At 39.1% G+C, this 26870-nt stretch overlaps 1 protein-coding gene across 7 annotated transcripts in view; it reads left to right on the top strand.

Moving 5' to 3' along the window:
- lig (ubiquitin-associated protein-like lingerer) overlaps positions 1-26870 on the top strand; it is a 114797-nt gene that overhangs the window by 30644 nt on the left and 57283 nt on the right. For 5 of the 7 annotated variants that reach the window (XM_053784328.2, XM_053784327.2, XM_053784330.2 and 2 more), the window contains 6 exons: positions 3668-3798; positions 5978-6195; positions 8165-8851; positions 9532-9677; positions 17198-17440; positions 22744-23022. In XM_053784328.2, coding sequence (XP_053640303.2) covers positions 3668-3798; positions 5978-6195; positions 8165-8851; positions 9532-9677; positions 17198-17440; positions 22744-23022 — 1704 coding nt within the window. The remainder of the gene's footprint in view (positions 1-3667; positions 3799-5977; positions 6196-8164; positions 8852-9531; positions 9678-17197; positions 17441-22743; positions 23023-26870) is intronic. The other 2 variants (XM_053784332.2, XM_053784333.2) reach the window with 2 other exon arrangements.

A 26870-nucleotide genomic window follows, 5' to 3' on the forward strand; every position in this document is an offset into this window, starting at 1 on the left:
CCATTTACCGATTTGAACTACCTAATAATGTGGTCAGAAATTTGCAATTTGGCCAATTTCACGAAAACTAAAAAATATGACAATTTCAAAATAAGGTCCAGAATGAACAATGCAGACATTCCTGGCTCTAAAATACCATTTTTTTTGCTCATCAGTCATGTTTCCAGGCCCCTCTGATATTACTCTTGCTTTCTATTTTGAATTTTTATTCAAACAAAAAATAGAAGACTTACTATTATGCAGACTACTGCAATACTGTAATAATTGTATAAATAACATCAACCCATTCATGACTGCATATTAGAATGGCTAGTGGGACATTTATTAGACAATGGCATCATTTGTTTACTTTTGAACACTGGCAAAAATCAAACATTTCCCCTACTTTGAGCTCCATTTCTAGGTTCTTTTTATAGTAAAATCAATCAAAATCACCTCTATTTCTATAATATGTTTTCCATTCTATCAAATGAGACCAAGAAAACGAGAATACAGCCATAAATACTATACGAAAATAGACCACAAAGTTGGCATTTTAATTAAAAAAAATGGTCGGAGTTTTTTTTTTCTTATTATGCACTGCGTGCTCCAGGATTTTTTTTTATATGGTGCACACTGACCACACAGACCCATTCTCTGACATGTGGGCCTACCAGCTTTCTCCTGCTTGATTTGAAGCCGCTAGAATTTGTGAGTGTATATACGTCAAACACGGTACCTCATAAGACGTATATATACGGCCGCGACAGTCAAAGGGTTAATTAAGATGCAATCTTTTAGGACACTTTATGACTGTAGAAGAATTGCAGCATTGTTTTGATCATAACTCAATAATGTTTCTTTAGGAGAACTGTTGAGAATTGCTAAAAATTACTGACAATTGCTAATAATTACTGACAATGTGGTAGAGAAGACAGTGTGTGGGTTATGGTATTTTATTAAAAAAAACATCCTGATAAAATATAAGAATAGGTCAGTAGACTTTTGCAGAGCTCCTCTGTTCATAGAAACAGAGCAGCTCTATATTACATAGAAACAGAGAAGCTCTGCAGTAAGCCTAGTGACCTATTCTTATGGTATTTTATCAGGAAAATTTTTAATTAAATAGTATAACCAACATATTGTCTTTACCATATTGTTGGGAATTATTGCCAATATTCAACAGTTTTTCTAAAAAGCACAAAAGTAGGCCTGGCCTATTCTAGGCAAGTCTTTTTCCCCTCAAGGGAGGGGCTCTTGATCCAAGGAAATTAATTTATCTTCTTTCTTGGATTGAATCAATTGCCTCCCATTTCTTATGCAATATATGACTCGTTGGAAAGAAGAGTTCATGGATAAGGGATGTTTTGAATGCCATGAGCTTGAACGTCCAACAGGCTTGTGTGAACGTGTTAACCCTTAAACGGTCCGAATGTATAAATACGTTCTCTCGCGTGGCGCCCCAAACGTATATATACGTTTCATTTGTCATTCATTCAACGTTAGCATGATAGGCCTGAGTCGCCTAGACATGAGAGAATGGGTGTGTGCCATATGAAAAAAATTGGGGGTGCCTGGGTACGACATGCTCTTTTTTCCTATCAAAAAAAAAAAATCAAAATATTTGGGGTGCTGTGCAGGTGAATGTATATATACATTTGGACTGTTTAAGGGTTAAATTGGAGTAAGTGTGGGCAAGTGGTTTTAATGACTTTGGGCTGTTGGAGTATGAGGAACATAGCTGGACCTGAGTCCTGGAGGTATAAAGCACAATGCTTACACTCTACAGTGAGGGGGAAGGGGATATTGCAGTTCAGAGGAACATTTAAACTGTGATGTCATCACATTTCTGGTAAGACAGCGATTGAACAAATGACCAATTTTTTATTTTTTATTTTTTTTTTTGCCTAACAAACTTGGTGACTGGTGTGTTAAAAATTAATAATAATTATAATTAGGACTTGATATGCTGTTGGAGTGTGAGCAAGGTAACATTTATAAAGGGATTCAGGGAAACCAGCAGGCCGGACTTGAGTCCTGTAGTGTAAGCATGCCTCTGGCAAGACAGTGATGGAGTGAACAATGAAAGTTTCTTTTTCGGGCCACCCTGCCTTGGTGGGAAGCGGCCGATGTGTTAAAAAATAAAAATAATTAGGCAGGTTCTACTCATGCATAATCATCCCCACTCCTGTCTTTGTGAAACACTTTCGTAGAATTGTGTAGCAGTACAAGAAACATCAAGTTATAATTGAAAGGGATGGGGTTGCTGAAGCTAACGTCATCTTTCATCACATGTCCCTATATTTGTAGTCACATACAGTACAGTACTCTACTAACTGGCCATCTCAGCAAGTGATATCTTCATTTCATCTCTGGCATATAAAATTTTACTTTGTTATGAAAGTAGAAATAAAAGGGACTGCAAATACGGTGCTGGACTTTTTTTTTCTTTTTTTTTTTTAAACAAGTTGGCAGTCTCCCACCGAGGCAGGGTGACCCAAAAAAGAAAGAAAATCCCCAAAAAGAAAATACTTTCATCATCATTCAACATTTTCACCTCACTCACACATAATCACTGTTTTTGCAGAGGTGCTCAGAATACAACAATTTAGAAGCGTATACATATAAAGATGCACAACATATCCCTCCAAACTGCCAATATCCCAAACTCCTTCTTTAAAGTGCAGGCATTGTACTTCCCATTTCCAGGACTCGAGTTTGGCTATATAAAAATAACCGGTGTCCCTGAATCCCTTTACTAGATATTACCCTGCTCACACTCCAACAGCTCGTCAGGTTCCAAATACCATTAGTCTCCATTCACTCCTAACTAACACGCTCACGCACGCTTGATGGAAGTCCAAGCCCCTCGGCCACAAAACCTCCTTTACTCCCTCCCTCCAACCTTTTCGAGGACGACCCCTACCCCGTCTTCCTTCCCATACAGATTTATACGCTCTCCATGTCATTCTACTTTGATCCATTCTCACTAAATGACCAAACCACCTCAACAACCCCTTTTCAGCCCTCTGACTAATACTTTTATTAACTCCACACCTTCTCCTAATTTCCACATTCCGAATTTTCTGCATAATATTCACACCACACATTGCTCTTAGACAAGACATCTCCACTGCCTCCAACCACCTCCTCGCTGCAGCATTTACAACCCAAGCCTCTCACCCATATAAGAGTGTTGGTACTACTATACTTTCATACATTCTCTTCTTTGCCTCCATGGACTTATCCATCCAAAATACAATCCATCCAAAATACAATTCAAAACAGTAGATTCAAATTGGGTGAATTCAGATTTAGAAAAAAGATGAAGGAAAGCTCTGCTTTCGCTGTTAGTTGTGGATGATTGAAACAAATTACAAAGTTTAAACTGATACAAGAGTGGGAATAGTTGGATGAGAGCTGGATCTACCCAACAGGCCAGTAGCCCTGCAGTATCACCTTAGCCAGTTCTTGTGTTCTTCAGTGTTGAGATTAGCTTATAGATTTCAACCCTTCAGAAATACTACCCATGAATATGTTGATCTCCCACTTTTTGACAAAAAAAAAAAAAAAACTTAGAACCTCAGTCTATACTAGTTATGATAGAATGTGGAAAGGTCAGTAGATACAAGAGGACAGAGTAGGTATTGTAATTTTTGTATAAAATTAAATTTTGGTACTTTTGCAGCCGACAGAGGCAGAAAATAACAAGGAAAATCGACGGGTTAATTCCCGCGAGCGTAGCGGGTCAAGGCCAAGAGGTGGTGGTCCACCCAGATTTAGAGGGCGAGGTGGCAGTGGCCGGGGTGGTAGAGACAGGTGAGCACCAATTTTTAATGCTTAATGTTTACAGTACTGAAGCACTCTCTAGAATAATCAACCTTTTTCTATACGAAAGCAAACCATTTATGTAGTTAATAAAAAAAAAGTACAGTACATATAAAAAACTTCTATAGCTCAGACGTGTTGAATTGGTCAGCTAATGATAATTACTGGTAAGTTTTTTATTATTTAAAGATAACAGAAAGTTCTATTCATGAAACATGGCAAGATGAATTTTCAGAGCTCTTAAAAATGAAGTCCAGGGTATGCTCAAGCCTTGAATAGTAGTTTAGTATTTATCAAATCTTATGAAATAACTTCAGCATCTACTTAAAAAACAAAGTGTTGAAGCCATTTCTATTCATTTAGAACAGATTTAATTACAATAGAAGCTTAAGACATTTTTTAAGTTTCTGAACTATTTTTGTATTGCATAGCTAATTTTTTACATACAGCACATTACCATAGTTTAAAACAAAAATACATACATTTACATTAGTTTCAGAAAATTTTACATTATATACAGTGAAACCCCGAGGTTTGAACATATCGACTATCAAACGCTTTGAGTTACGACCGCTTTTTTTGAACCAATTTTGTCCCTAGTATTGAACATGCCCCGTGTTTCGAGCTGCCAGGTACTGGACCTGTCTGCCTGCCTGCTCTGTCCGCCTGCCCACACTGTCCACTTCCCCACGCAGGCATCGTGAGCCAGTCTGGCTTTGTTTATGCTTAAGTGAACACTAACCTGTGTGCTCATTTAAACATTTCACAATTAATTCATTGTGTTCGGTGCTTGTTTATTAAGTGTGACTGTGAAATAAGCTGCTATGGTGGTGGTGGATGGTAGTGGTGGTGGATGGTAGTGGTGGTGGATGGTGCCTACTTCAGAGATTAAGGAGATTTGTGCAGTGTGGAATAGGGTGCAGGCATTTGCTGAAAAATATCACCCTGAACAAGCTGAAACAAGCCATCTCTGCAACAAGTTCAGTGACAGAACCTTGTCCCATTTTAGGGAAATCTTAAAGGGAAGTAACTCCAGATAAGGACTTGTTACCTAAAGTCTTTATGGAAGTACTTCCTCACTCCTCACTATCTTCCAGATGCCATCAACAATCTTCAATAAAGTTAAGTAAAAATGTTATTTTATATATTTATTTAAATGTTTATTTATCTATTACTAATTGTACAATGTATGTTTGTTGTGTGTATGTAAAACTATAATTAATCTCTATAAAATATATTTTTTTGTGAATATTTTTGGGTTTCTGGAATGGATTAATTGTATTTACATTATTTCTTATGGGAAATATTGCTTTGAATTTCGAATGTTTCGACTTTAGAACTAGCTCTTGTAACGGATTAAGTTCGAAACTCGAGGTTCCACTGTACCTTGCTTGCCTGATACTTCATGCCCTACATACCTATTCATAATTCACACACAACTGTGTATGGATAACAAAAAATTGCCAGACAATCACAGGAAAATTCACTTGTCCTACTATCCATACAGGCAGGCCCTACTTTCTTTACAGTTCTTCGCTTTATAGCATTTCACTAATACAACGGTTTTCAGTTATACTCATTCTTCATTTATTCAGACTTCCTACAGTATATATATTCACCACTCACTGTAAGCTAAAGATGAAAATATTTTAAGGTAAGTAATGTGTGTACTGTATATGCAACTGTGGAGAAGCTAATTACTGCTGTAAATAGGACCTGGTACCAAAACGAATTACTTGCCAAAATGTGTTCATTGTTGGTTCAGTCTATGCCAAAGCCTGTAGCATTGCTTATAAATGCAAAGGGTAGTCATATCTCTTACTAAATCAAATCAATTATGTCATATCATAGCCATGTATTTTTCACATAAGCATTCTTATTTCATCGCTGTCCCAGTTAATATGCACACTACTGTAGCTCCCACGAATACAGAGGTTTCACAATACATACTCGGGATAGTTGCAAACGGCTGAAGTAGGCTCAGAACTTAAAAATATTAAATATTAAAGGCTGTGAACTTTAAATATTCAAGACTAATGACAAAAGACTTAACAACAGAACAATGAGCATAACTACTTAATCTGCAAATAGGTAATTATATACCAATAGGAATTTCCTTATTATAGAATCTTCTCAGATTTTTATATTTTTATCTGGTTATGATTTGCAGTGAAAGCTGGGACGGTCCAAGTCGTGGTGATGGGGCACGGCGTGGAAGGATGACTAATGGAACTCCTGCGCCCAGAGGTCGAGGTGGACGTGGCCGGGGGAGCTCTATGGGTCCACGAACATTCCAAAACAGGCAAGCACCTGGTTTCCCAGATTCCATAGACACCTGGGGGCCTCTCACAGATGACAAGCCAAACCATCAAAACAGTCTTAAGATAGGTGAGCTTTTTTTTCTTTCACTTGTGACTAGTTCACTGATTCTTTGGGTGATTTTTTGTCTAGTAGGTTTTTATAATTTTAGGTTCATTTAAGATAGAAAGCAGGTTCATTATATTAAGTTATAATGTAATGGCATCTTTCAAGCTTATCATTTGGCCACCTTTAAGTTTCGTATAAATTTATTAATGGTTCCGCAAACCATGTGAAAACTAATTCTTTTCATTGTCATATAATTTGTGCTTTTATGCAGTAAATGCTTGTTAAGAAGTATTTTCAAAAACTATCCAGTTCCTCTTGGAAAGTACTACACTATATTAACCCTTTGAGGGTCCGTGCCGTAGATCTACAGCTTTACGTTGAGGGTCCAAACCGTAGATCTACGTCACGAGCTCAGCTCACTCTGATAAGCTGTGAGCAGTAAATTTTGGCCTAGATATGAGAGAATACATCTATGTGGTATGTGTGCACCACATAAAACAAATCCTGCAACACATAGTGTATAATGAGAAAAAAAACTGAGACCGTAATTTTCGATTAAAACAGTGAATTTGCAGTGTCTTTTCATATGTTTTTTATAGTTGTATTTGTGATTTCTTGGTCTCATTTGATAGAATGGAAGATATATTACAGAAATAGAGATGATTTTGATTGGTTTTAGTACTAAAAATGGCTTGAAACTGAGCTCAAAGTAGCGGAATTGTTAAATTTTTGCCGATGTTCAAGAGTAAACAAATGACCTCACACATCTAATACACGCCTGCTGGTGGGTCTAATATACGTTCACAAATGTGGTTATATTATTTATACAATTATTACAATATTGCATAACAGTAAATCTTCTATTTTTTGGTTTGAATAAAAATTCATTATGTGAATAAAAAATCAAAATGGAATTCATTTGTAAAGCCTGAAAACATAACTAATGAACAGAGGAAATGTTAGTTTAGTTCCAGGAATGCCCGCATTGTTTATTCTGGACCCTATTTTGAAATTGGAGTAAAGTATTTTGAACTTGGCATTAAATTGGCCAAAATACCAATTTCTGATCACTTCATTTTGTAGTTAAAACAGTTGACTTGGTGAATTCTTGTGCTCAGTCGATAGAGTAGAAGTAACACTAGTGAAATAGCTAAGAATTTGGTCGACTGGAACAATGTAATTGGCCTAAAATGGGAGTCAAAGTCGGCAAAACCGCCAATGAGTAAGTATCGCTGACACATCAAAATTCGCGGGAGCATAATTTCGTCAATTTTCCATCAAATTTCATATTTTTTTTTGTTTTATTACCTTCAGAAAAAGATTCTCTACCATCTCATAAGAAAAAGTAACAAAATAATTTTTTGAAAATTCTTGGACACTGGTGCACACTTTAAAATTTGGCCTCTGGATCCTGAAAGGGTTAAAAATTTTTATAGTACATATTCCAGTTTTGCATCAGTATGGATAAGACACTTTCTAAAGGAAGCTATGATTTTGCTTACAAAGTAATGTACAGTGGTGCCCTGACTTTCGGCCATAATTCGTTCCAGAAGGCTGTTCGAGTGCCGTTACCGAACGAATTTGTTCCCATAAGGAATAATGTAAAGTAGATTAGTCTGTTTCAGACACCCAAAAATACATTTACAAAAACACTTAAAATAATACGTTTACATAATTGAGTTGGGAGCTGTACTAAACTTGGGGTACCGCTGTATATATTTTTAATTTGAACTTTTTTTTTTTTAATCAGCCTGGTATGCAACCTTTAAATATTCTGATGAATGGTATCAGATTAAGATAATGCAGTGAATAAATTTTGTGAATAAATTCAGTTCCTGCATGAAACATTGAAATAGTATTACCATTAGTGAAAATTTTGAGAGCTTTATGCAAGCTCTGCTGTGTACTGATAATTACATTTTTAAAGTTTTAACCTTTTTGTTTTATGTAATCTGACTAAAATTGCTGACAAGCTCACAATTTATTGCAGACAATTGGGATGATGAGCCTCCTTCGGGTGGGGATGACTGGGACAGCGAATGGACTGGATCTTTAGAACAAACAACAGTATTTGGTCCATCTAGCAGTTCCAGTACATCTACATTGACACCATCACTATCAGAGTCTCTTCCAGAAACACTGTCTGTAGGAAGTCCATCAGTTGGACCGGCAGTGTCTCTTGCACCCTCTCAGGTCTATTCTTCTACGCCACCACAAGTTTACCCTCCACCGCCAGCTTCAAGCTACTCTCCCACTGCTACGACCTTCACCTCTACTACGGCTTCAACGTACTCTTCGACAACAGCTTCCACAGCCTCTATTACCCAACCTCAGACAATGGATTTGGCTGCCTTATTACAAAAGGCAGCTCCACAGTCCACTCTTAGTGGGTTGGTGTCAAGTACCCAGCTAGGGAGTAGCAACAGCACAAGTAATGGTGGAGGTGGGGGTAGTAGGGGAGGTGGAGCCCCACTAGTATCTCCAGCACCAGGATTGAGTGTTGGCAGTCAACATGGCATCTTAAGTAGTCTTAGTGCCAATGTAGGGGAGAGTTTAAAAGCTGGAGGACTTGGAAGTGTTGGTGTGTCGGCTACTGCTCCATCTCCTGCATCGTCAGCTCCACCACCCTACTCGACTCCCACAGCTCAGCTGCAGGCAGCCATCTTCTCTAGTTCTGGTATGTTTTATAGATTTGTTAATTTGTGCATTTTTCAAAGTTTACTGTACATTTTACAGAGTAAGCTGTACAATTATGTGGGTAGGTTTTATAGCAAAAACATTGTATTTAACCTAGCTTTTTTTAGAGGCTGGATAAAAATAGGATGACCAAGAGAGTATATAAATCTGGTGAAGAAAGGAGGGTGAGGGTCATCTCTGGAAGGGTTTAACCCTTAAACTGCCCAAACGTAGATCTACATTCACTCATGTAGCACTCCAAACTTAGATCTATGTGTATGTGAAAGAAGTTGAAAGTGGTAGGGGCTTAAGTATCCTGCAGGCATGTGTGATCATTAGTGAGTGGAGAGTAGTAGATTTAGGGATTTGATGTGATGTTTTAGTGTCAGCATTGTAACATGAAGGAATTCAGGAAACCCGGTTAGCAGGACTAAAAACCTGGAGGTGGGAATTAAGTGCCTACTCTCTTTAAGAGGTGGGGAGGTTGAAGATGGTTGCATTATTTTTGTTTTTCAGTCTTCATAAAGTTTTTGGTGTAACTTTCACAGAATTTTTTTTTATTACCCTTCTTGCAACAGATGAGTTTTTTTTTAATTTTCAACATGCAACAAAATTGTATTTTTGGTAGCATTTTACGGATGTTACTTGCCATTATTTTTTCCATTGATTATTGTCTTTCAGGTCTTCATAGTGTGGTAACAAGTAGCCTAGCCAGCAGCATAAGTAACAACAGTGTAATAAATAAAGTTGTTAGTTTATCAACTGTAAGTTCCACTCTGCCTTCTCGTCCGAAGACGCAGAGACCTCGGATACCCCAGGCCTCGAAGGTAAGTTTTGAGTGCTTTGTAATTATAAATACAGTGCTTATCAGTCAAATTGCCATAGAAAGTGAGGATACCTTTGTAGCTTTGATATTTTTTTTAACACTGGCTGTCCCCTGAGTAGGGTGACCAATAACTGTCTTGTCAAAAATGGGAAAACATCACAGTTTAAATGACCTTCTGCACTCATCCCATCCTCCTAATAACTGTCACACTTTTGTATAGGGTTTGCAGTTCATTTCTGAGTTGGGTTAGATTATGTTAGATTATGGAGTGTGAGAAGGGTAATATTTAGTGAAGGGATTCAGGGAAACCGGTTATTTTCATATAGTCGGACTTGAGTCCTGGAAATGGGAAGTACAATGCCTGCACTTTAAAGGAGGGGTTTGGGATATTGGCAGTTTGGAGGGATATGTTGTGTATCTTTATATGTGTATACTTCTAAACTGTTGTATTCTGAGCACCTCTGCAAAAACAGTGATAATGTGTGAGTGTGGTGAAAGTGTTGAATTATGATGAAAGTACAGTGGACCCTCGACTAACGCTATTAATCCGCTCCTGAGAGCTCATCGTTAGTCAGAATAATCGTTAGTCAAGTTAATTTTCCCCATAAGAAATAATGGAAATCAAATTAATCCGTGCAAGACACCCAAAAGTATTGAAAAAAAAAAAATTTTAACACATGAAATATTAATTTTAATACACACAAACTGAAGAAGACATGCACAGTTACACGACACTTACCTTTATTGAAGATCTGGTGATGATTGATGGGATGGGAAGAGGGGAGTGTGTTGATGGTCTTAGTGTTTAGAAGGGGAATCCCCTTCCATTAGGACTTGAGGTGGCAAGTCCTTTTTTGGGGTTACTTCCCTTCTTCTTTTAATGCCACTAGGACCAGCTTTAGAGTCACTGGACCTCTGTCGCACAACATATCTGCCCATAGAGGCCTGTACCTCCCGTTCCTTTATGACATTCCTAAAGTGTTTCACAACATTGTCAGTGTCACCATTAAACACTTGTTCAGGTTTTAGTCCTTCACTGTCTATGTATTCCTTGAATTCCTGCACATATTTTTCAGCTGCTTTTTGGTCCAAACTGGCTGCCTCACCATGCCTTATCACACTATGTATGCCACTACGATTCTTAAATCTCTCAAACCAACCTTTGCTGGGCTTAAATTCACTCACATCACCACTAGTTGCTGGCATTTTTCTAATTAAATCGTCATGCAACTTCCTAGCCTTTTCACATATGATCGCTTGAGAGATGCTATCTCCTGCTATCTGTTTTTCGTTTATCCATACCAATAACAGTCTCTCAACATCTTCTATCACTTGCAATCTCAGTTTCGAAAACATAGTTGCACCTTTGGCAAGAACAGCTTCCTTGATTGCCGTTTTCTTGGCCACAATAGTAGCGATGGTTGATTGGGGTTTTGTGTACAGCCTGGCCAGCTCGGAGACATGCACTCCACTTTCATACTTAGCAATGATCTCTTCATATCCATAGTAATTCTCACCCTTTTTTCTGTAGGGTTGGCACTAGAAGCTTTCTTGGGGCCTATGGTGACTTATTTTGCAGGTGCAATCACTAAAAAGGCTGTGATAATATGAAATGTTCCGATTGTATGCTTGGAAGCGACCGCGGTGGCTGGCTGGCTTGTAAACACTGGCCAGAAGTGGACGTGTCTCAGACGGAACGAATAGTGTTGGTCGAGTTTTTTAGCGCTAATCGAGGCAAAATTTTTGCGATAAAATGTATCGCTAGTCAGATTTATCGTTAATCGATCCCATCGCTGGTCAAGGGTCCACTGTATTTTCTTTTTGGGGATTTTCTTTCTTTTTTGGGTCACCCTGCCTCAGTGGGAGACGGCCGACTTCTTGAAAAAAAAAAAAAAAAATTTATTATCACACTGGCCGATTCCCACCAAGGCAGGGTGGCCCGAAAAGGAAAAACTTTCACCATCATTCACTCCATCACTGTCTTGCCAGAAGGGTGCTTTACACTACAGTTTTTAAACTGCAACATTAACACCCCTCCTTCAGAGTGCAGGCACTGTACTTCCCATCTCCAGGACTCAAGTCCGGCCTGCCGGTTTCCCTGAACCCCTTCATGAATGTTACTTTGCTCACACTCCAACAGCACGTCAAGTATTAAAAACCATTTGTCTCCATTCACTCCTATCAAACACGCTCATGCATGCCTGCTGGAAGTCCAAGCCCCTCGCACACAAAACCTCCTTTACCCCCTCCCTCCAACCTTTTCTAGGCCGACCCCTACCCCGCCTTCCTTCCACTACAGACTGATACACTCTTGAAGTCATTCTGTTTTGCTCCATTCTCTCTACATGTCCGAACCACCTCAACAGCCCTTCCTCAGCCCTCTGGACAACAGTTTTGGTAATCCCGCACCTCCTCCTAACTTCCAAACTACGAATTCTCTGCATTATATTCACACCACACATTGCCCTCAGACATGACATCTCCACTGCCTCCAGCCTTCTCCTCGCTGCAACATTCATCACCCATGCTTCACACCCATATAAGAGCGTTGGTAAAACTATACTCTCATACATTCCCTTCTTTGCCTCCAAGGACAAAGTTCTTTGTCTCCACAGACTCCCAGGTGCACCACTCACCCTTTTCCCCTCATCAGTTCTACGATTCACCTCATCTTTCATAGACCCATCCGCTGACACGTCCACTCCCAAATATCTGAATACATTCACCTCCTCCATACTCTCTCCCTCCAATCTGATATCCAATCTTTCATCACCTAATCTTTTTGTTATCCTCATAACTTACTCTTTCCTGTATTCACTTTTAATTTTCTTCTTTTGCACACCCTACCAAATTCATCCACCAATCTCTGCAACTTCTCTTCAGAATCTCCCAAGAGCACAGTGTCATCAGCAAAGAGCAACTGTGACAACTCCCACTTTATGTGCGATTCTTTATCTTTTAACTCCACGCATTTTGCCAGGACCCTCTCATTTACTTCTCTTACAACCCCATCTATAAATATATTAAACAACCATGGTGACATCACACATCCTTGTCTAAGGCCTACTTTTACTGGGAAATAATTTCCCTCTTTCCTACATACTCTAACTTGAGCCTCACTATCCTCGTAAAAACTCTTCACCGCTTTCAGTAACCTACCTCCTACACCATACATCTGCAACATCTGCCACATTGCTCCCCTATCCACCCTGTCATACACCTTTTCCAAATCCATAAATGCCACAAAGACCTCTTTAGCCTTATCTAAATACTGTTCACTTATATGTTTCACTGTAAACACCTGGTCCACACACCCCCTACCTTTCCTAAAGCCTCCTTGTTCATCTGCTATCCTATTCTCCGTCTTACTCTTAATTCTTTCAATAATAACTCTACCATACACTTTACCAGGTATACTCAACAGACTTCTTCTTTCTATCAACACACAGGCTGTATCCCACCGAGGCGGGGTGGCCCAAAAGGAAAAACAAAAGTTTCTCCTTTTACATTTAGTAATATATACAGGAGAAGAGGTTACTAGCCCCTTGCTCCCGGCATTTTAGTCGCCTCTTACAACACACATGGCTTACGGAGGAAGAATTCTGTTCCACTTCCCCATGGAGATAAGAGGAAATAAACAAGAATAAGAACTAGAAAGAAAATAGAAGAAAACCCAGAGGGGTGTGCATATACAGTGGACCCCCGGTTAACGATATTTTTTCACTCCAGAAGTATGTTCAGGTGCCAGTACTGACTGAATTTGTTCCCATAAGAAATATTGTGAAGTAGATTAGTCCATTTCAGACCCCCAAACATACACGTACAAACGCACTTACATAAATACACTTACATAATTGGTCACATTCGGAGGTAATCGTTATGCGGGGGTCCACTGTATATGCTTGTACGTGTATGTGTAGTGTGACCTAAGTGTAAGTAGAAGTAGTAAGACGTACCTGAAATCTTGCATGTTCATGAGACAGAAAAAAGGACACCAGCAATCCTACTATCATGTAAAACAATTACAGGCTTTCGTTTTACACTCGCATGGCAGGACGGTAGTACCTCCCTGGGCGGTTGCTGTCTACCAACCTACTACCTAGGACTCAACAGACTTATCCCCCTATAATTTTTGCACTCTCTTTTGTCCCCTTTGCCTTTATACAAAGGAACTATGCATGCTCTCTGCCAATCCCTAGGTACCTTACCATCTTCCATACATTTATTAAATAATTGCCCCAACCACTCCAAAACTATATCCCCACCTGCTTTTAACATTTCTATCTTTATCCCATCAATCCCGGCTGCCTTACCCCCTTTCATTTTACCTACTGCCTCACGAACTTCCCCCACACTCACAACTGGCTCTTCCTCACTCCTACAAGATGTTATTCCTCCTTGCCCTATACACGAAATCACAGCTTCCCTATCTTCATCAACATTTAACAATTCCTCAAAATATTCCCTCCATCTTCCCAATACCTCTAACTCTCCATTTAATAACTCTCCTATTCTATTTTTAACTGACAAATCCATTTGTTCTCTAGGCTTCCTTAACTTGTTATTCTCACTCCAAAAACTTTTTCTTATTTTCAACAAAATTTGTTGATAACATCTCACCCACTTTCTCATTTGCTCTCTTTTTACATTGCTTCACCACTCTCTTAACCTCTCTCTTTTTCTCCATATACTCTTCCCTCTTTGCATCACTTCTACTTTGTAAAAACTTCTCATATGCTAACTTTTTCTCCCTTACTGTTCTCTTTACATCATCATTCCACCAATCGCTCCTCTTCCCTCCCGCACCCACTTTCCTGTAACCACAGACTTCTGCTGAACACTCTAACACTACATTTTTAAACCTACCCCATATCTCTTTGACCCCATTGCCTATGCTCTCATTAGCACCATCTATCCTCCAATAGCTATTTATATCTTACCCTAACTGCCTCCTCTTTTAGTTTATAAACCTTCACCTCTCTCTTCCCTGATGCTTCTATTCTCCTTGTACCCCACCTACCTTTTACTCTCAGTGTAGCTACAACTAGAAGGTGATCTGATATATCTGTGGCCCCTCTATAAACATGTACATCCTGAAGTCTACTCAACAGTCTTTTATCTACCAATACATAATCCAACAAACTACTATCATTTCGCCCTACATCATATCTTGTATACTTATTTATCCTCTTTTTCTTAAAATATGTATTACCTATAACTAAACCCCTTTCTATACGAAGTTCAATCAAAGGGCTCCCATTATCATTTACACCTGGCACCCCAAACTTACCTACCACACCCTCTCTAAAAGATGATAAAAAGTGCTATGCAAATAAAACAGGCACTTGCTGTGTGTGGCTCCTGTAAGAGTTGTATTTCATCTGTTCAAAGCTATCAGAGCCACCTCATTTGCCTGTTTTTACAACAGTGCCATGATGTCTGGTGAAGAGGATAGGCTTTCTGACTTCAACATCCCTACCCTTCCTTCAGAGTGCCAGTACTTCCCAACTCCAGGACTTCAGCCCAACTACCTGATTTCCTGGAATCCATTCATAAATGTTATCTTGCTTACACTCCAACAATAGTCATAAAAAACTTTTCTCCGTTAACTCTGATCTTACATTTCACACAAGGCTGCTGTATGCTCAGGCCCCCATTCCCCCAGCACTCAAAATCTCTTGTACTCCTTCTCAAAAGCCTTTTCTGGGATGATTCCTATTCTTTCACCCTTTTCTTCAGATTTATGCACCCTCCTGGTTGTTCTATTTTGTATCGTCCTCTTTTAATTAAGGCCCAAATAACCTCAAGACCCCTTCTCCAGCCTTCGGAATTATACCTTGGGTAACCCTACTTTGTTTTCTAATTTCTGCACACTGATTTATGCATTATTTTCACACCATGCAGTGCTTTCAAACATCACATCACTACCTCTACCCTCCTAATTGTTGCAGTGCCTATGGTCCATGCTTCACACACATGTAAATTTGTTGATCCCACTATACTTGATAAACTTCTGTTGTTGCCTGTCAAGATAAACTTCTTTCCACAGGTGCCTTAATATGCCAGCTTTCTTTTTTCCCCACTTATTTATATTTTGTGGTTCACCAATCTTTCATAAACCATTTGCTAATATGTTCCCTTCTAAAAATCAGAATACTGTACATTCACTTGCACTGTACTCTCTCCTATTTCATATCTAATCTTTTATTGCCTATACTTTTTGTTTCTTATCACACTTGTTCTTTTCTGTGTATACTTTTAATTCTTTTAAATACACTTCCAAATTCTTCCACAAACCTCTGTAGCTTCTTTTTTAGTATCTTCCAAAAGAACAGTATTTAGTTGTCACTTGCCAGATTCACTCCCTCCTATCCTCATGGGACTTACCGTTCCTGCTCATAAAATTATATATGGAGTCTGCGCCTACCACGTGAGATCATGCCACTTCCTGAATACTCCGAGACTGAAGAAATACTTCCTGACATTTCAGTGGCTCATCTCTGGGTTGGCAGACTTCACTATGTGTATTTGGTCCATCCTTTATGAGAGAAGATGACAGGGAAACATAAATAGCTTTTGTTTAGACTGTCATATGGAATAGGGCATCAGTTCATTGCTGATGTTTACCTGGAGTTTACCTGGAGAGAGTTCCGGGGGTCAACGCCCCCGTGGCCCGGTCTGTGACCAGGCCTCCAATAGTGCTAAAAAAAAAAAATAAAAAAAAAAAAACTCCAGGTGTGTTGTATATAGATGTTCATCATTGAATGAATGGCACCTCCTTATTTATAGGTAACATTATTTCATGTATTAAAGTTTGTAGAATTACTGACAATATGTTAGGTAAAAGAACACAAGTGCAACTAATGTGACATTTTATAGTGGCAGCATTTCACTCTCCAGGAGCTTTATAAAGCCGTTACAAACAATACATGGACACAGAGGCTATATATAGGCTTAGTGAGGTGTAATACTAGTGGTAGTAGTAATATTAGTTGTAGTAGTAGTAGTAATACATGTGGTAGAACAATCAACTTGCACATGAGTAAAAGGTTATAAAAGCTATTAGTACTTGGGTAGCATAAAAATAGGTTAGACAAATATTTCTGTTAGTGGCTGTTTTTGAGAAGGCCTGTTCCAGTGTTCCTCTGATATGTTCTTGTGTTGTGTAGTATTAGCAGCAGCGACTATGTGATGGCAGGGCTTATTGTTTTGAGGATGATTTTTGTTAATACTTCAGAGGTGATGGCATCGTTGAATTTCACGAGGTGATTGGTGGAATTCCAGTGCTGTACACAGGCGTTGTTCAAGTTATTATTCTTACATACATTGATGTGTTCATTATTTCATGTATTTCTTAGTAATTGTTCATGCTAAGAGGGTCAATGCCTTTGTTTTCTATATACAGTGAATGGGGATTGAGTGAGCAATTTAATCTATTAAAAATCTGGTTTGCACAGAAGTGCTAGAGCCTTTTGACACTTTATAAATTTTTAACTTGATGCAATTAATTTTTTTATTCAGATACCTCTTTCGGCTGTGGAGATGCCAGAAGATGCTATGGCAGCACTAGATGTGCAGTTCAGTGGATTAGAATTCGGCACAGAGACTTTTGACTTTACTACTGATGTAAAGACAAGTTCAAGCAGTACTGGTCTTGTAAGCACCACGCCTGTAAACTCCTGTGACCCTTCATCTTCTACTCCTCCCGTCACCAAAGATCTCACTTCTGCATCTCTCTCTTCTTCTCTCCCACAGTCTCAAAAGGTATACTATTGTTCAATATTTCTCAGATTTTTCATGCCCATGTATGTAATCTTTTAGATGCATGATTTAATTTGAATTTTTGTTTAACCCTTTCAGGGTCGACAGGCCCTCTCCCAGACTTGTTCTCAGGGTCGAAAAATATTCAGAAAAAAAAAAGTTATTCGTTTTCTTATGAAAAGAGTTTTTTTTTTTAAACTTTATAGGCTAAAATAGTTTTTTTTTTTTTTTAAACTTTATAGGCTAAAAAAATTTTTTTTGCCATCAATATATACCGAGATATGGAGGCGTGAAGTTGACAAAGTGAACCTCATACAGCAGCATCGCCGACTGCCGGTCACCCGGTAATCGTTTATTTTGTTTTTTCTACTTTTTTCTATTTTTTAATATTTTTTTTCTTTTCAAGTAACTTTTATGGCCTGTGAGACCAATATGAGCACAATTTTGTAAATTTTTACTCTTTCTATACTACACAATAACTCCACAAACACTGTTGTCAGTATATTGTTTACAAAACTTGTTTACACAAATGAACAATATAAAATGTTGTTTATTACTGTTTTTCTATATTTTTTATACACATATACAGTCACAGGATATGTTTCTAGAAGTTCTGCAGCCTTTGGAAGTCTTTGAAACATGGTGTCATGCACAGTGGTGTTTTACACTCCTCACACATAAAGCTAGTGTCTCTGCGTTGTTGTGGGTGCTTTTTTTTTGTATGTGCACAGACATAACACCTCTTCTGAGCCTTTTTCTTGAAAGCAGTAGCAGGCAGTTTTATTAGGAAGTGATCACCATGCCTCAGATGAAAGGGTAGTTGTTGATAATTTAGTGGGCGGTTTTCTAATACAGGTGTTGTTCCTTGGTACTTGAATACTATTTGTCTGATGACAAACAAAATTTGCCGTATGGTGGTTTGTTTCTGGTCCTCATCTTGTACATATTATAAGCATTGAGTATGGAAATGTCCAGAATATGGAAAAAGTGTTTTATGTACCACTTATAACTCTTGCAGACACAGTCAGCAAACCCAATCTGCATGTCACATTTGTCCACTGAGCATATATTGAGGGTGTAGCCAATCACAGCTGCAGGTTTTAGAATGGGTTCATTGGTCTCTATTCTGCCTGCCAGTGTTTGTCATTTTGTTAGGGTGAACTGATGACAACAGTGTGACATCTTGTTTGTCATGCCACTTCCTGGTATTTTGCAGTGTATTACTTCCAGTGTACACAGTAATATCCAATAAAAGACCACTGTAGCAGTCACAAGCACAAACAACTTTATAAAAAAAAATACATATTGAATTTCTGTTTCAGATACACACACACATTCCTAATCTTATATAACCTGTTGTTTCTGTCAGGCCTGGTTTTGTCTGAGACGTGAAGCATACGTAATAGTAGCACAAATCGATTATATCACTGAAACCTGGGGTTCCAATCAAGTGTTCTGTTGACCAGTATGATTTGACACTGTGCTTATACACACGTGGCATAAGCATTATTGTGGCAAAGAAAACATACATCTCAGCCACAGTTGTCTTCTTCCACTGGTGTAGGCGTGATTTTGGTGAAAGTACGTATTGTGTTTGCCATGGTGTACTCAAAGTATCTGTTGCTTTCCCTGACAAAATTTCCATCAGGGGTTTGTCAAAGAATAACTAGAAACATTCTAGTTCAGTGGCATTGTTCCCAAGTGTACAAGATGGCCATATTCCACTTTGACTTTTATCAAAGTGATGGGGATTGGGAACAAAATTGTCAGCTTCCTGCCAATTCCAGGTGCGATCTGCTGGTGGGTACTGGATATTAACAGGTGGCTGTGGTTATGGAGGTTGTGGTTGTGGAGGCTGGTGTGGTGGGTAGGTGGGAGATGGTGGCCTTTGTTGTAGTTCAGCCGAGGCAGCGATATGGGTGGCAACATGGTCCACTGCTGGTGCCTCTCGGCTGGCACCATCACTACCACCACCAGATGCATGCACAATTTCCATCCCAATTGCAACACGCAACACTATCATCTTCATTTTCACTATCTGTTCCTGTTGTACAGCCACAGAATGTACTCTGAGATGTACTCCTTCCCCTTATAATAGCATATGGCACACTACCAGAACGCATATGCCGTCGTATATACTGATGCTTCACTGGAGAATATTCTACTTCATTATCGCTACTGGAACTGTTTTCAAGAGCTTGTAGTTCATATTCACTATCATTGTCATCACCATTGCTCACATCTGAGTCCTGGATATGGGAAAATACGAGTTTCCTCTTTCGTTCTGGTACAACTGAACGTGAACAAGACGGTCCAGCACCAGAGGTGGAAGGTGGAGGGTCATCTGGATTTTCCTCAATATTACCGGTATTATGGTCATTAGTTTCGGTCACAATCTCATCAAAAGCTCAAAACTCATCTTAACTGGCACTTCCATCTGTATTAGAACTGTCACTGGGGAACAAAAGTGTCCCAATTCGCCGAGGAGTGAGGAGTTTCTTACCGCGAGGCATGGTGAACAAGGTGTACTAAAATGGCATTCCCACAATGCACCACAGGGTCCCTGAATTTTTTCCTACTGCGCACACTGACCACACAGACCCATTTTGACACATCTAGGCCTACCAGCCTTTTCTCCCTTGATTTGAAGGTGGTGGAATTTATGCGTACTAGTACATCAATAACCCTGGCGCATAAGCTGTACTAGTATGTTGGAAACCCTGAAAGGGTTAATAAAGAAATAAAGTTGACCTTTGAACAATGCAGGGGTTAGGGGCGCTGACTCCCTGCGCAGTCGAAAATCTGTACATAACTCGACTCAAAAACTCAACTTCCAGTGGTTTACTGTTGACCAGAAGCCTTACTGATAACATTAACAGTTGATAATACATATTTTGCATGTTGTGTGTAATATATTCTGTATTCTTACAATTAAGTAAGCTAGAGAAAAAACATTATTGAGAAAATCATTAGGAAGAGAAAATATATTTACAGTATTGTACTGTATTAGCAGTACCATAAGTTTTTGTTGTCTGTTTACAAGATGAATCGTCTGTCTGTCAGTACCTACATCAGTATTGTCTTATGTGACATAAAACACTGTAGATGTTACACATTTTACTAACACTAGACATTAAAAATGAAAACATAATGTGAAAAAGAAATTCATATTTCTCTCAACTGCGAATGGAACATGTACATTCTGTAATAATAATAATAATAATAATAATATATATGGGGAAGTGGAACAGAATTCTTCCTCCGTAAGCCATGCATGTCGTAAGAGGCGACTAAAATGCCGGGAGCAAGGGGCTAGTAACCCCTTCTCCTGTATATATTACTAAATTTGAAAGGAGAAACTTTCATTTTTCCTTTTGGGCCACCCCACCTCAGTGGGATACGGCTAGTACATTGAAAGGAGAAGAAGAAAGAAGCACTATAATTAATTTTTTTATTAACACACTGGCCGATTCCCACCAAGGCAGGGTGGCCCGAAAAAGAAAAACTTTCACCATCATTCACTCCATCACTGTCTTGCCAGAAGGGTGCTTTACACTACAGTTTTTAAACTGCAACATTAACACCCCTCCTTCAGAGTGCAGGCACTGTACTTCCCATCTCCAGGACTCAAGTCCGGCCTGCCGGTTTCCCTGAATCCCTTCATAAATGTTACTTTGCTCACACTCCAACAGCACGTCAAGTATTAAAAACCATTTGTCTCCATTCACTCCTATCAAACACGCTCACGCATGCTTGCTGGAAGTCCAAACCACTCGCACACAAAACCTCCTTTACCCCCTCCCTCCAACCTTTCCTAGGCCGACCCCTACCCCGCCTTCCTTCCACTACAGACTGATACACTCTTGAAGTCATTCTGTTTTGCTCCATTCTCTCTACATGTGCAAACCACCTCAACAATCCTTCCTCAGCCCTCTGGACAACAGTTTTGGTAATCCCGCACCTCCTCCTAACTTCCAGACTACGAATTCTCTGCATTATATTCACACCACACATTGCCCTCAGACATGACATCTCCACTGCCTCCAGCCTTCTCTTCGCTGCAACATTCATCACCCATGCTTCACACCCATATAAAAGCGTTGGTAAAACTATACTCTCATACATTCCCCTCTTTGCCTCCAAGGACAAAGTTCTTTGTCTCCACAGACTCCTAAGTGCACCACTCACCCTTTTTCCCTCATCAATTCTATGATTCACCTCATCTTTCATAGACCCATCCGCTGACACGTCCACTCCCAAATATATATTTTTTATATTATTGACCCTTGTGGGTTTAGTGCTTAGTTATGATTATAATAATTATATTATATATTATTGCATCTTTACTTTTGTTTACATTTCTCTCAACTGCAAATGGAACGTGTATGATCTGTAATTTTGTGTGTATATAAGTTTTTATAACTTTTAACTTTTTATAATAAATTTGTGTATATTTTATTGCAGTAAATGATAAAATACTCGTATCTACATATATTTTATGCATTCTCGACATACCTAGCTTATTTTTTCAGTCGCAGATCTCAAAAAAAATTTCCTGTGTATTTATTGAAAAAAATCCGCATAGAGTGGACTCATGCAGTTCAAACCTTTGTTGTTCAAGGGTCAACTGTATGGTAAAGCCTCTTTACTTGGACATGATCCATGGCAACAAGATTTCCAAATTGTTTTCATGTTGACAAATTTGTGCTGCCTCTCTCAAATTATTTTTTTTTCAACACGTCAGTTGTCTCCCACCGAGACAGGGTGACCCAAAAAAGAAAGAAAAAATCCCCAAAAAGAAAATTATTATAAATTATTATAATTAGTTATTTGGTATTACAGTCCAATAAAAAATTATATGCTAGTTCACTTCATTTTACAAAAAAAAGTTGACAAATGAAAAAAGGAATTTTTAAATAATTGTTTATTTGATAACACTTTAACATAGCTGGACAGATCAGTGGAAAGCTATATGAAATTATGATAAAATTGATCTAAATCCAAGGATGGAAGGTATGTCACCAAAAAAGCTGTTAGGGTACTAACCATGCAGAATAGTCATCGATATACGTGTGAATAGGTTTACATATGCTGATTGTAATAACAGCTTCAATTGTGCCCTTGCTTTTGTTGTTTGTTTCAAGGAAATGAATAATACAGAGGTGTTTTCCTACATTGTGAACTTGTGTGGCTTGCTTTAAACACTGTCAGTGGTTTTATAGCTGAGTAACAAGCATGAAACAGTATTGATAAGTAAAGGAGCCAGTGTGTTATGCCTAACTATTTAGTGGTGCTTACTCTTGCAGCTTGGACCTGAGCCCATTCCATTCCCCACCTCTCAGACAAGTGAGCGCAAGCCCTCTGGAGGGGCCTTTGTGTCTGGAAACCAACGTAGCAGTGCCAGCAACAGTGCTGCACCTCAGGGTCTATCTGACCTGGCCAAGAATGAGAGTGGTGGTGGCACAGGTGGCCTAGGGAGCTTGGTGGGGTCAGCTGGCCCAACTTATCAGTCTTACACCAGCTCTAAGTCATCCTCATCCTTCCCATCCCCACCCTCTGCTCCCTACTCACAGACGCCCTCACAGGTAACACCACTGCCTGCCTTGCTGAACTTACAACTGTAATACAGTTTAACCATTTTTTCTTCTGTTCCTAAAACACTTAACCTTGTATGTCTACTAGAAATATTGTTTTTATAAGCCTGTGCACACACAAGTGTTAAAATTAGCGATCTTGTTTTGTACAATCCACCATACAATGAAAGATTGTATGCAGTAGGACACCTTCCCCCCAGGTATCCGCAGGGTATATGTTCCAAGGACCTGCTGCAGATAGCCAAGCTGTGGATAGTAGCAAACCCCATGTGTAAGTCCTGTATATACCTATTATAAAGTTTAATTGATAAATTATGCACAATAAGTGGAGAATTATCACTTTTTCACTGATGGGAAGAACTTCATGACTTCACTTAGGCTTTGAAGAACTGCTTCTCTACTTTTGTGCTTTGGGGCCAATTTTATGCAGAATTAAGAGGTATTCTTGGGTCAGTTAACTATGGATTACTGAAACTACAGATACTGAATTAATGGATATAGGGGTTCTATTGTAATATAAATGAATATACTTGTAGGAACTATGCATGCATAGTTCCTTTGTATAAAGGCAAAGGGGATAAAAGAGAGTGCAAAAATTATAGGGGGATAAGTCTGTTGAGTGTACCTGGTAAAGTGTATGGTAGAGTTATAATTGAAAGAATTAAGAGTAAGACGGAGAATAGGATAGCAGATGAACAAGGAGGCTTTAGGAAAGGTAGGGGGTGTGTGGACCAGGTGTTTACAGTGAAACATATAAGTGAACAGTATTTAGATAAGGCTAAAGAGGTCTTTGTGGCATTTATGGATTTGGAAAAGGCGTATGACAGGGTGGATAGGGGGGCAATGTGGCAGATGTTGCAAGTGTATGGTGTAAGAGGTAGGTTACTGAAAGCAGTGAAGAGTTTTTACGAGGATAGTGAGGCTCAAGTTAGAGTATGTAGAAAAGAGGGAAATTTTTTCCCAGTAAAAGTAGGCCTTAGACAAGGATGTGTGATGTCACCGTGGTTGTTTAATATATTTATAGATGGGGTTGTAAGAGAAGTAAATGCGAGGGTCTTGGCAAGAGGCGTGGAGTTAAAAGATAAAGAATCACACACAGGGTGGGAGTTGTCACAGCTGCTCTTTGCTGATGACACTGTGCTCTTGGGAGATTCTGAAGAGAAGCTGCAGAGATTGGTGGATGAATTTGGTAGGGTGTGCAAAAGAAGAAAATTAAAGGTGAATACAGGAAAGAGTAAGGTTATGAGGATAACAAAAAGATTAGGTGATGAAAGATTGAATATCAGATTGGAGGGAGAGAGTATGGAGGAGGTGAACGTATTCAGATATTTGGGAGTGGACGTGTCAGCGGATGGGTCTATGAAAGATGAGGTGAATCATAGAATTGATGAGGGAAAAAGAGTGAGTGGTGCACTTAGGAGTCTGTGGAGACAGAGAACTTTGTCCTTGGAGGCAAAGAGGGGAATGTATGAGAGTATAGTTTTACCAACGCTCTTATATGGGTGTGAAGCATGGGTGATGAATGTTGCAGCGAGGAGAAGGCTGGAGGCAGTGGAGATGTCATGTCTGAGGGCAATGTGTGGTGTGAATATAATGCAGAGAATTCGTAGTTTGGAAGTTAGGAGGAGGTGCGGGATTACCAAAACTGTTGTCCAGAGGGCTGAGGAAGGGTTGTTGAGGTGGTTCGGACATGTAGAGAGAATGGAGCGAAACAGAATAACTTCAAGAGTGTATCAGTCTGTAGTGGAAGGAAGGCGGGGTAGGGGTCGGCCTAGGAAGGGTTGGAGGGAGGGGGTAAAGGAGGTTTTGTGTGCGAGGGGCTTGGACTTCCAGCAGGCATGCGTGAGCGTGTTTGATAGGAGTGAATGGAGACAAATGGTTTTTAATACTTGACGTGCTGTTGGAGTGTGAGCAAAGTAACATTTATGAAGGGATTCAGGGAAACCGGCAGGCCGGACTTGAGTCCTGGAGATGGGAAGTACAGTGCCTGCACTCTGAAGGAGGGGTGTTAATGTTGCAGTTTAAAAACTGTAGTGTAAAGCACCCTTCTGGCAAGACAGTGATGGAGTGAATGATGGTGAAAGTTTTTCTTTTTCGGGCCACCCTGCCTTGGTGGGAATCGGCCAGTGTGATAATAAAAAAAAATAAATACTTGTAGGAATTATTGCCTACATTACAGAAAAAATACTGGATAGTGAATGCTAAAAATCTTCAATTATCTGAGCATCAGTATCTGGAATAAATAAAATGGGTTCAAAGCAATAACAAAGCTAAAGAAATAAAAAATAGGTACTTATCAGTGACAAGTTGTCCTCTTCCAGGCACAGTTGATACTGTGTGTGTAAATCATGTGAGGTAGTAGCATGGAAAGCACATGTTTACAGCATAATAAAAGTGAGTGGCTACTGATCAGATCAATGATTGCCCTGTCATTGTGTTGTCAGCATGGCATTCAATGTAGTTAAAGTAGCACTAGCTGCCTTAACAGTTTCTCTTTGACTACTGTTGTACACTTCAAACACCAGCATGTAGACCAGCTATCATATTCTGTTATGAGGGAAAATATCAGTGTTCACTGGAATTCCTTGAGGAAAGTGCATGGCTTAGGTGTGAACACTCAGGGCTACAATGACTAAATTATTTCATTTAACACTTGTATTATCACTGTTTTAATCTGCTGCTGCTGAAGCACCTATGTATGTACAGTACACAGGGTTCAGTTTTCCAACATAAGAATATATGGAAAAGTACAGCGTTTGTACACCAAAGGATAGGTAAGGATATTGCATTGCTGAGGATCATTTAAATTATGTCCATGCACTTTTGGGTAGACAGGTGTTGAGCTAACGATGGCAAATGTATTTCCTTTTGAGTTGCCTTTCTTTGGGACTGCCAGTTTTGGCAGGAGCAGATATATGCTCTCTTTGTTAAGTCTTTGGTGTTTATTCTTATTTATAATTTTCTCAATTACCTATTTGTAAATACAGTAATTGTATTACAGTCTCTCCTCACTTAGCGGTGTACTTGTTCACCGACGCCTTGGACTTACAACAGGCTCTCTGACCAGTATTCATACCTAAATAATGTATATTAGAGCTGATTTCCTCTATTCTGTTTGTCAATAAACAGTACACTACTGAATAAACTTAAAAATATACCAGAAATGTTATAAATGGTGCAAAGGTAACATTATAACAATATCAAAGATGGTTGATACAAACACACTACCATTATAGTATGCTCCTCACTTAGCCACAAATTCATTTAACGACGTAGTCTTAGGAACAGAACTCCATCGTTAAGTGAGGAGAGGCTGTACATAGTTTCGGTCGTATATACATGTATATGCAATAAGATCACAGTAAACAGGTGATTTCAGAATATGCAAAACAACCACTGTGAAAGACTAGAGAAATTCCAAGCGCTTTCGTGACTACTCACATTATCCTTGATAATGTGAGTAGTCACGAAAGCGCTTGGAATTTCTCTAGTCTTTCACAGTGGTTGTTTTGTGTACACGTATATGTACGTCTTACGAGCCACCGTGTTTGACGTATATATACTCATAAATTCTAGCGATTTCAAATCAAGCAGGAGAAAGCTGGTAGGCCCACATGTGAGAAAATGGGTCTGTGTGGTCAGTGTGCACCATATAAAAAAATCCTGCAGTACGCAGTGAATAATAAAAAAAAAAATGACCGTGTTTTTTTTTATTAAAATGCTGACTTTGTGGTTGTTTTCGTATAGTATTTATGGTTGTATTTTCATTTTCTTTGTCTCATTTGATAGAATGGAAAACATATTATAGAAATAGAGGTGATTTTGATTGGTTTTACTAT

This window comes from Cherax quadricarinatus, chromosome 43, assembly GCF_038502225.1.
Source record: "Cherax quadricarinatus isolate ZL_2023a chromosome 43, ASM3850222v1, whole genome shotgun sequence".
NCBI lineage: Eukaryota > Metazoa > Arthropoda > Malacostraca > Decapoda > Parastacidae > Cherax > Cherax quadricarinatus.